We start from the raw sequence: 12,006 nt of genomic DNA, 5'->3' as shown, positions 1-12,006 counted from the left end.
AAATCATTAGCACAGCACCCAAAAGCAAAGCAACATCATTCAATTCCCATATTCGAAACATCCACCAATTTACTCTTCTCCAGCAGTACTTCATTTAAGAAAACATTCTGGCAGGGCACAGTTAACAAAATTTAGGGGGACAATGCAATGTGAGAAAGAAAATTGAATAGTGAGTGAAGTTCACCTAATGACATGATCTTGAGCACTTGAATACCCCTAGGTCTCAGTGTCCTCCTCATTTTAAGACAAGGAGACTGGGTTAGATCATTTCTAGGGTCTCTTCGAAGGCCCTAAAAGACTGTGCTTAGTTACCACTGCCTTTTTTGAGGGCAGCCCAATGCCTGCTGCTTGTCCGATAGTGCATATCCTACAGTGGCTCCTCACCACTTCTTCTTGTGGTTTCAATCACAGGAAACAGACGTCACCCGTGGGCCTAAGAAGTAACGTACAAGCCCTGGCGGATACAAAGAGCTGCCAACTAAGGCCAACTCCCATCTCTTTAAAATACAAGAATTTAAAAATCACTAGAAACCTCTATGCCTGGGGAGCCTTCATAAAAACTATTAAAACTAAAAATATCTCTGGAGGCCCCATGCAAGCATGATGAAATAATTTTAGAACAGTCCAAAACGACTTTGCTTCTATGGCCAAATGAAGGAACTGAAGAAATGCCATAGCTATGGATAGGTGCATATGAGTTTAAGTAAAGAAAAGTAGGGCACTAGCATTTTTTGTGAAGATCCAGACAAATCCTGAGGACGTCAAGGCTCATCCTTATCTTCTTTATTTAATATTCTATGTAAACCTTTCTGTAACCATGAAAGACTGTGATACTAATAGATTCGTATAATATGGAGATTTAGCAATCATTCTCTTTAAATGTATGTTAACAATCCCCAGAGCACTGGGTCAAATACTGCACTCATTTATAATGGTAAAAGTTGGCAGCCCTGTACTGTGAAAATTAATGTAGCAATTTCTAATCCTACAGACATGTTCCTTCATTAAATACAGACAAAACTGTAAGATACTATCTCTAGAGAAAAATGATCTTTTCTCAAAACAGTTCTTCTGGTCGGGTATGGGTTACATTAGTGGTGCTCTCCGCCTCGTAGTTACCTTGGTGAGAGGACTAATGTTTTCAAAACTGTCAATCTCCTACATTAGACCATAGAAACAGAGAGCCTTGAAAATAACCTCAAGATTCCCAAGACTAACATGAAAACTAAAATACATAAAAGTATAATGCTAACATGAGCTAAGCACCATCACTGCTCTTAAACACCCTGCAAGCTACATAAGAGCCCCCCCAAAAGACTGATTCTTTCTGCTCTCCCCCCTCTCCCTTTATATAATTTTGCATTCACAAAAGACTAAAAAACACTTTAAAAAAGCATGCACTCAAAACCTATACTGCACTGTACTAGAGAATTTTCAGAAGAAACAGGGCCCCAAGATAGACTCAGATTGTTCACACAATGGGATTTCCCACCTGAGCCCACAATTTGGCTAGCTGAAGAGAGTCACATCTTTTTAAATCTAATCTCTGACAGTCTGAAAAGAGGAATGTATTAAAATTACTAAGAACTGGGAATTAAACTTAACTCAATAAACTCCACCTAGGTAGCAGAAATGATCTGCTGGAACCTTAACACTAATCTATTCATGTTCTTGGATATGCTGATTTACTAACTGTCACCATGACATATTCACATGGCCAAAATCTGCATTAACATTCATCATGACACGCTACAAAATGCCAATTCCCAGTTCTGCTTTTAGCAGATTTCTACGAAAGAGAACCTAAAAGCCCTTCCCAGGACTAAAATAATCTCCATGAAGTGGCTTCATCTTTCTTAAATGATTTATCTCCCACTAATCCTCTTGACTTCTGTAACTGGGCCATTTCTCTTTACTACAACCACATATTCATACCCCCCAGCCTCTGTTCACCCTGCTCCCCACCCCATAAAATCCCTTCTCTTCTCTACCAAGCTTTTACACTATTATTTATTTATTTTAGAGAGTGGGGAGGGGAGGGAGAAAGAGAGGGAAAGAAACATCAACGTGAGAAACATCCACAGGCTGCTTCTCGTACATGGCCCGACCAGGGACTGACAGAAGACCAAATCCACAACCCAGGCATGTGCCCTGACCAGGGGTCAGCCAGTGACCTTTCGCTTTGCGGGAGGATGCCCAAACAAAACCACTGAGCCTCTACAAATCTTTTGACTTCCTTCCAGGACCTGCCGTATCCCTCATCTTCTATGAAGCTAATGAGACTGCCACAAGCACTGCCCAGAACTCTGTAATTTTACAGGAGAAGACCAATAAAAGTGGAGTGACTTGCCCAGAGTTCACATGGTTAATTAGTAGTGAAATCAGACTAAGCGCAATACAAAGGAGGGCCTTAAAAAAAATAGAATTATCTTCTGGAGGGTGGGCCCCTTGTAGCACAGGCTTCCCCCGCTAGGTGAGTATTATAGTAAACCATTTGTGTCAGTGTGGCAGCAGAGATTGTTGTGAGAGGCTGGGTTTGGCTTCAGTGAAATTTTTTTTTTTAAGACTCTTTCAGTGCCCATCTGAAAATTGCCCATCTCACAATGGGTGGTTTAAGAGCACACCTGCCCACACCGCGCTGAGTGTTCAACAGTTTTTGACCCAAAATGGTATGACCCCCATGTCCCACCCTCCCTATTCACCCAATCTCACCCCCAGAGGCTTTTTTTGTTTCCCTGGATGAAAACAGTCCTCAAAGGGAAACGTTTGCCAATGTGGAAGATGTGAAACAAAAAATGGCAGAGGCACTAAAAGGCATCAAAATCAACGAGTTCAAAAATTGGCCTGAGCAGTGGAAAAAAGTCTCCATCGGTGTATTGCATTAAATGGAGAGTACTTTTAAGGCAACTAAAGTTTAAACGTAAAAATAAATACACAATGTTTTATAGATAAATTCTGTTTTGGGGGTGGAACCCCCTTGTATATGGAAAGAATACCGCAAGGGAGTGTGGGATAAAGGTTGCAGTCCTAGGTCTAATTTTAAATTTGGACAGATCACTTCTCTAGGCCCATATTTCTTAATAAAATAAAGGGTTTGAATTAAATAATTTTCAGCATCCTTTTTATCTCCAGCAGTCTTAAGATTCTGAAACCTAGGTCTTCTGATTCTCAGTCCAATAATCATTCCACTTAATTCCTTCACTTCTCTGAATTTCTACAGCTTTTAAAATCGATGCTTATGGCCTTAGAGCTTTTCCAACCCATTCTTCTATAAAACTGGCTGAGATTACAATCTTTTAAAAAGCAAGGGCTGAACTTGATAGGACAACCACATGACTTCTTGATCTTCAGCCTTTTGGATCTAGGGTAGATCTATGTAGATTCAGACAAACAAGAGAAACTATTCTCTACTTTTTGCTACCTGGATCTCTGGTAATATTAATAATTAACCGCAGGCAAATAACTGCCAGGTCACAGAACAAACTTCTGCAGTCCCCAAACTCAGAAGAGACTCTTCTGGAGTTAACCACTGGCAACCCTTACAGGCAAGTGTCAGGGCCACAAAGAGAGGTCTTTAAGAATGCCATATGCCAACTCTAAAATAGAGAAGACAACTGCATAGTCTCGCAACAGCTTCCTCCTCCTCCCATCACTGCGTCAACACTACTTGCTACTCTCAGCAATTTAAACAACCAAAATTCCTGACAGGTAATGCTGTTAGAACTGTTCTACTTACAAAGGAGATAAGGTACATTTCAAAAAATAATAATTTAAACAATTTCTTAGTAACTCATGAGTCAGGGAAAGATAGGTTTTTCATGTACTGTAACAACTACTTTTTCATGCCTAAGATAAGAAAGGTTTAATTAAGATTCTTGCGAAGGTTTCAAAGTCTAAATTACTAATGCAAAAAGCAGTTAGGCATTCAGCCACACTGCACTTTGTACATCTAGACCCATATTTCTTTCCCACCAACTAAACTGGAAGAGAGTCTAGTTTTAATAGACTGCAACTGTCAAAGGACTCTAAAGATAATACCATGAAAACTGTCTAAGAAATTCCTAGCAGGGAATACTCTATTACAGCAGGTGTAAAAATTGGAAACATGTAAACGGTCAGTACAATGTGGTAAATAAGAACAAGGGTATTTTTCTTTTTTAAACAGCTAGATCTAGGTTTGAATCCCATTCTATAACCTAAAGCAAGTTGTTCGATCTCACCCAATTCCAATTTAATTACCTATAAAATGGGAATAACAACAGTGCCCTATTTTATAAGGTTGATGCAGAGATTAATGAGATGAATCTAAAGCTCTTTAGCGCAGTGCTAGGGTTATAGTAACATGCACCAACTGTTATGATTACTGTTACTGTTATTGTTACTCCCTGTCCTTCTAGTCTAGAATGAATTTTCCTATATATAAAAAGCTGAACATTCATTAATATTTATATAGAAAATTGCCATTATACAACCTGTAGCACAGCAAGTACAGAAAAACAAGTCTTCCAATACCACTTAAGATAAAAATGCTTCCAGGATAAATAGGATCTCAAAGGTCCTCCCTGCTCCCGTCTGTTATGTATCCATGAAATGGGCAAAAATTTTGAAGATACTTCAAGGACGATATACAGATGGCAAATAAGCACATGAAAAGAGGCTCAACATCATCAGGGAAATGTAAATTGAGTCATACTGAGAGACCACTATATACTCACTAGGATGGCTAAAATTTAAGACTGATCATACCAAGAGCAGACAAGAAACTGGAACTCATATATTACTTGTGAGAATGTAAAATGGCACAACCACTTTGGAAAACAGGCAATTTCTTTAAAAAGTTAAAAACAGCCCTGCCATATAACCTAGTCATTCCACTCCTAGGTATTTACAAAAGAAAAATGAAGGCATATGTCCAAAAATTGTACATGAATGTGCACAGCAAATAATAAACAAAACATCTGGAAACAACCCAAATGCCTACCAACAGATAAATAAACAAATTATGATAAACCCATACAATGTAATACTATTCAGCAATAAAAAAGAAAATAAGCTATTAATAGATGTAACAACATACATTATGCTGAAAGAAGCCAGAAAAAAAGGGTTCATATTGTATGATTCCATTTATATAAACTTCTAAAAAATACAAACTATAGTTACAGAAAGCAAATCAGTGGTTACCTAGAGATGGGAGAACAGGGAAAGGGGAGAAAGATTACAAATAGGCAGAAAACTTTTTTTTTTAATTCTCACCCAAGGATATGTTTTTATTGATTTTAAAGCGAGAGGAAAGGGGAGAGAGGGAGAAACACTGATCAACTGCCTCCCCTACGCACCCCAACCGGGTATGGAACCTGCAGGATGGAACCTAGGTATGTGCCCTGACCAGATATCGAACCCACAACCTTTTGGTGTAGAGGACCATGCTCTAACCAACTGAGCCACCCAGCCAGGGCTGGAGGAAACTTTTGAGGATACTGTATATATTCATTATCTTTACTGTGGTAATGGTTTCGCAAATTGTGAACATATGCAGTTTATTGTATGTTAATTATACATCAATATAGCTGCAAAATAAAAAAGGGGGAGGTGATATCCAAAGGTTCTATGGCACAAAAAAAGGTGAAGACCCCTGAATAAAGTGTGAGCTACTGGGAGGTGGGGAGGGGGAGGAAGTGAGGATCATCTTTTTTATATGATCCTAAAATTCTAAGGGGGGGTGGGGGTGGCGGCAGGCTCTTTGGTGTTCTGTGACCTTTAGGATAAAAGAAGGTTTATAAATCACCCTCTGTTGGGTCCATAAAGTATGTTAAATCATAAAAGAAAATACAAATCCTATGCTCACACACAGTACAATTCCTAAAATAAGTCATATAATTAGAAATCCAGAAAAATAATTCAAGACATCATAAACTGGATCTGTATCTGCTACCCTAACGAAATGTCAATGTAGCCCTGGCCGGGTAGCTTAATTGATTGAAGTGTCATCCAAATACGCTAAGGTTGCAGGTTCTGTCCCCAGTCAGGGCACATACAAGAATCAACCAATGAACGCAAACTTGATCTCTCTCTCACTCTCTCTCTCCGCGCCCTTACTTTCTCTCTCTCTCTCAAATCAATAAAATGTTTTTTAAATGCCTAAGTAGCTACTGCCTAAGGATCACTTATAATCACCACTAAGGATGGAATGTCCCATGCTTCCACATAGAGAACCAGTTTTTTCAATTTTTTCCTCTTTCAGTTTCCTAGCTTCTAACATCTGTTCTTTTTATACCCCTTTCTACTACTCTAGCTATTCCAAGATCCTGAAATTTACTAAAGGAAATACAGAATCCAAAATTTTTACTTCTCTTCCTCCATTCACTTATCCAATTTCCGCCCCTTAGCCCCTTGATATTTCCAACCTACAACTCTAAGGATTGCTGCACTGAGTGGGCGTTTGGGCTTCATGACATTTCAAGTCCCTTTCAACTCCAATTTAAGCTTGCCATTCATAGCAAGCTTTAATAATTAATGGAAGTGAGACGTTCAGAGTTGGAATTCACCCGGTTATCCTGTAATACGTGGTAAAAATTCACTGAAATACCGGTCTCAGCAATTCTCTTGTCCTTCAGTAATTTTTACTTCCTTAAAAAGGGCTCCTTGATTCTAAAAACTTTGTTAAAAAAAAAAAAAAGAAAGTTAAAAAAAGGGAAAATATATTCATAGTTATTAAAAGACTCTTTACTTCACAATTTTAGCTTTCAGGTTTTAAGAAATTTTAGTATCAATAGCTTTTACAGCTCCTGATTCCTTAAAAGCCTGGCTAGTTCAGGAAACTAGAACCATACCCTATAGAAGCAAAGAGGGAATAAAAACTCTTGGGAGGAAAGACAGGCAGCAGGGGAGAGCGTTCACTCCGTCTCACCTAACACTAACTAGGAGCAAACACCCATTTTGCTGGTTAGCAAGAGGTAAATTTTTTCCCACTGCTTTCAGATAAAAGTAATTGGGAACAGGCAGCTCACCATAATACATAAAACACTTAAGTAATACCAACTCTGTTTCAAAATTGAGATGCTTTTTGTAGCTTGAATGATTTCAGCTAACTGAAATATAAAATGGGAGAAAACATACCTGCATATACAAACCTTGTATAATACCTAGTATTTCTTGTTAATAAACATGATTTTAACCTGTTCTCCTAAATCATCTGTGGCACAACCTTATCTTTTAAGCCTCTATTACACTCCACTGAAAATATAACACTCTCCAAGAATAACTTGGCAATGCATTTATAAAATACACCAAGGGCCCCAGGGAATAGCAAAAGGTTATTCTATCACACAGGAAATGAGTCTATTCTGATCCATCTGCTCAACAAGAAAGTTAAACCACTTCTCGCTTATTACTATTCTCTTAGTTTTTATAATAAATATAATTTACAGGTAATAACGTTTTTGACTCTTTTTATAAAAGTATCCCAACATTTACCAACTTTCCCAAGGCAGAGATTTTAATTCTGAGGCATTCCCTGAGGCAGGATTTCCTCTGAGACAAGAACATGTAACATTATCAAGAAGATCCTTGTCTTTAAAGACAAAGTAGGAAGAAAGGCAGAAATTTTTAAGGTATCATCTTGTCATCTCAAGCATCTCAATAACATTCCTGTAAGCTTCTCTCCCTTTTTTCTAAACTAAATAATCCATGTTTATCAACTTTCAAAAACAAAAACATGACTTGTATAAAGCTCTCTGTACAGTCCTTGGTTTTCTGTGACCCATTGTAGCAAAGTTAAGATCTCCTTTAAGATAAGAAAAGCAGAAATCTTTTATATTCTCTACCTCTATAGTATCTGCTTTAAATCCTGCCTGGCATCCTTCACCCTTGACTGCTGTCATTTTGGATAGGGTCCTACAACTAAACATTTATACTTTCACTATCATTTTCCTTTTAGAAGGGCATGAAACTTCCACCTGGTAACACAGGCATCCAAAGTTTAACAAGATATTAAAAATTATCATCTATTTTCATCCCACACTGAAATTCATGTTTTACAAAGTTATGCTCCTAGCTGAATCAGGGAGCAATATTCTTTTTCAGACTGTATCAATTTCTTGATTGTATGAGAAGACATAGAATCTATAAAATGCAGGGATACTCTGCAGTCTCCTAACATCCTGATTGTACTTACTCCCCTTACCTATTTCAGAAATCAGTCTATTTGGCATCCACATTCAGCATCGCTGAACAGTCAAACACTGTTCATTTGGAATTTTTATTTTCCTTTACCTTCCGGACTTCTGAAAGGCACCAGAATACTGCTGGAGAATGGCTATGTTCCAGGCCCAGGAGAAGACAGACTCATGAAGAACCAAGGGGGAACACCAGGCAGCCTGGCTCCAGCCGCACGTTTGCATCTCTTACAACCACATTTGTTAAAAATGCCCAACCACTTTTTCAACTTACACTCCATCTCCTTTCCACACAAGATGTCTCAGAGAGTAGTAGAGATGCCTCGGAGAGCAGATCTTAGGCATCAGTTCATCTGGACTGTACTGAGAACCTACATAAGCCTGGAAAGGGGGGTAGCAGCTAAAGGGATTAGTAACCTCTCAGATGCAAACAAATACCTTTGGGCACACTAAGAACAAACCAGTGCAGTTTTATAAAGGACATTCTTAATGGAGCTCCAGAGGACACACACGCTAGAAAATGTGGAGGTGGCAAAACAGTTTTGAGTTCACACTTTCAGCCTGTAGTTCAAGAAAACTAAACCCTGGGTAACAAAAGCACACCAGCAACCTCGCCCACTCCACCCACCCACATATACATACACTGATACAAAGAGAAGGGAATTGCAACACTCCTTTGGTCTCTCATCTCCAGGGTTTTCATATAAAGATCCCCAAGGAAGACAGACTATCCTGCTGCCTTGGGGTACGTTACAGTTGGCAGTAAAGGGGTTAAGCAGCCGTCCTTTCCAGGAAAATGCAGTTCTCCTCCCTACCTGTGCAACAGATTTTTTTTTTTTAATTCAGCAAGTTAAGGGTTAAGACCAACACCTCAGAAAGAAAAAAGAGAACTTGGTTCAGCTCCACCCTCTCTAAAGCAAAGGCCAACAACTCAGAGCCAAACCACTCAGCGTATACAAGACTTGGTGGACATTCCACAAAACAGGTGAAATGACGCAGTTTCCTCAGGCATCTCACCTTTTAGCACCATTTGCACTTCATAGATTTTACGCATTTGAGAAACACACAAGTGTTAGATAAAACAAAAGCACATGTAGAAGTCTATAAAGGACTTGAAAAATATTTACAAGTCACAGAGGAATAGCTGGAATTGGGTGAGGAAGGTCAAACAGTACCCCTGGAAACAAAACAAAAACAAAAAAAGATACGGAAACACGAGGACTATGGGCCCTAGACGGTAAGTCTTAGGAAGCTCTCTACCTATAAGATCAATTCTTAACCTAAAGAAACATAAGAAAATGCTGCTCTAGTTACCATAGAGGAGGGTCATCACTACCATTAACCCTACATTTCTGGGGGAAAAGATGTTCTGCCAGATAAAAACAGTTCCTGACAACCTGTAAGTCACTGAAAAGGACAGTCCAGAGCACCTGCCTTGCTAGAAATATGTGGAAAGAGATGAGTCACTATTTTAATTCTGTCTGGTACTCTCCACATCTCAACCCCCTAGGTCCCAAGGCAACATTTCCTTCCTCATTCTATCACGTGATCAATTTTCTTTCCAAACTTGTGGAGTTGGGTCAGAATGCTAAGGGTTCGGGGTAGGAGGAAAGAGAAAGAGGAGAGAGAACCCGTTTGGTTAGCAGAAAGAGGTACTGCAGCGGGGGCATAATTACCTGGAACAGAGGACTAAATAACTACAGTTACAACTAGCAAATGACTATCGAGATCCAAGACCCTTTCTCTCTCTTGGACAGCGTCCCATAACTTTCAAAGCTTTTACAGTACAGAGCAAACGAATAGCTCCCTGGAGAGAGGAATAAAAAAGATTTAGTGTGAGCAAGGGTAGTGAAATAGGATAGGGTTACATGAATATCAATATTCCTTCAGATTCTGGTGGGAAGTAATGAGCACCTGAAGAAACCTATATACTCTTCTACAGGTAGGAAAAGGGATGCCAGGACGTGGGCACAGGTGGTGACAGAAGAGTTAAGGAGGTGGTTATCATGGGAAATGTAAAGAATGCAATTCAATTACTCACAAACTTCTTGGACTCGCAGTCTAACTTCCTCCCCATGGGGGAGGTTTATCGCCATCCTAGGTCAAGAAGGGCATAATCATGGGAAGTGCTAACTCCCTGAAAAGTGGTAAGCAACAGGGTAAAGTGACAGGTTCTCTGGATAGAGAATTACTGGGAAGAAAATTAACGTCATGCCCAAAGGCCATATAGGACCTCGGCAAGAACCCATTCCGGCCATCGCAAGGACAAACGTTCAAGGGAGGAGGGGAGGTAGGGCCCCAGTCAGGTAACATTCCTGACAGGAAGGATTATTAGGTGACACCGGGCTGAGGGCCCAGAAAGAGGGCTGGCGGGAGGAAAGTTAGCAGGTGAAAGCGATCAATCTTGGGGAAGGAAGTGACCTTTAGGAGAAACAAATAAAATACCGAAAAGCGGGGTAAGGGTAACAGGAGAAAATGGACTCAGAAAAGCACAGAGAACCAAGATAGAGAAGGCGTGTTCGGGTAATAGAGGAAGAAGAAAGGAAGTGGGGCTGAGAGGAAAGAGATGGGGCTGAGACCCGCCCGGGCTACGGGGGCGAAGAGCAGAGCGTGCGGGCTGGAGGTTGAAGGAAACTCCGAGGTTGCCGGGGCAAGCGCCGGCTGGGACTCCTGGGGCTCCCCGAGGTCCTGGAGGGGTAGGAGGTCGGGCTGTGGAGCCCAGGACCCAACAAAACGAGGAAGGGAGGCGCGGGGGCGGCTCCCTAAAGACGGGCGTGCATCCCTGGGGCCAACTGCGGGGACCTCCTGGGTCCAGAGGGCGGTAACCCGGCCGGGCTGAGGGAACTGGGTGGGAAGGACACTCACAAATTTCTTGGATTTGCCGCCGTCGCCGCCCGCCGCAGGCAGCTCGTCTGGGCTCCGGCCCTTCTTCTTGTCCCGGGTCCCGCGGCCGGGCCCCAGGCCCCCGCCGGGCGGCTCCATGTCTAGCTTCGCGCTGGCTGGTGACCCCGCGCCTACACGGCTCCCGCCCGGCTGATCCCAGCCCGCAGCCGCCGCCGCCGCCCAGCAGCTCCTTAAGCCGCCGCCGCGCCCCGCCTCATTAGCATGCCGCGCTGCGCGCGCCTCATGAATATACAACGGTGACGCCTCGCTCCCGCCCGCCTGCCCCACTTCCGCCCGGATCTGCAGCCCCTACCAATGAATGAAGGAAGGGGGGTGGAGGGAAGCCGCGGAAGCGCGCTACCTGCTTTGCGGGCTTAACCATTCAGACTCACGTGGGGGGGGGGGGGGGGCTGATGAGTGGGCGGTGCAACCTCTACTTGGCTGCAACCGCGAACAGCGCCCCCTGGTAGTGAAAGCAGCGCAGGCCTCCCTACTCCCACGCAGTGCCCACGTGGCTGTAAAGCCTGGACCCTCTCATAACCCAGACCAGGATATTATCTGAACCAAAAATCGCATGAGGTACTGTTACCTTGGCAAAAAATGTACTGCCGGGCTTTTCAGGATGATAGTTTTCATGTGTGCAATATCCACAGAGCACGTGGAAAAACAAAAAAAAGTGACAGCTATCCTTTATTAGAAGCTATGTGCCAAGAACTGAGCTTGGTCTAGGGCAAGTGCGAGACGGAACTTGACAAGCTCTGGAGTTAGATTACCTAGGTTTGTTTGTTTTTGGTGCATCTATCTTTGCCGAGTTTCTCTATTCAAATATAAATCAAATATAGACTCTTATTTCTCCCCTTTCTTACACAAAGGGTGTTGGCATTGTGCAGGGCTCTGTACCTGGAGAACTTCCCGAATAAACACTTCTTTCATACCTCCCTGCAGC

At 41.8% G+C, this 12,006-nt stretch overlaps 1 protein-coding gene across 1 annotated transcript in view; it reads right to left on the bottom strand.

The window, feature by feature from the left end:
- The window catches only part of DIAPH1 (diaphanous related formin 1), a 79,915-nt gene extending 68,686 nt beyond the window's left edge, over positions 1 to 11,229 (bottom strand). Inside the window, exon 1 of the mRNA XM_090288131.1 lies at positions 11,043 to 11,229. Coding sequence (XP_090144257.1) covers positions 11,043 to 11,159 — 117 coding nt within the window. The 5' untranslated portion in view covers positions 11,160 to 11,229. The remainder of the gene's footprint in view (positions 1 to 11,042) is intronic.
- Positions 11,230 to 12,006: the final 777 nt, after the last annotated feature.

The sequence above is a fragment of the Furipterus horrens genome, unplaced genomic scaffold (assembly GCF_987537825.1).
Source record: "Furipterus horrens unplaced genomic scaffold, mFurHor1.1.pri manual_scaffold_10, whole genome shotgun sequence".
Lineage (NCBI taxonomy): Eukaryota > Metazoa > Chordata > Mammalia > Chiroptera > Furipteridae > Furipterus > Furipterus horrens.
Note: the sequence above shows the minus strand (reverse complement) of the source record. Positions and strands in the feature narration are given on the sequence as shown.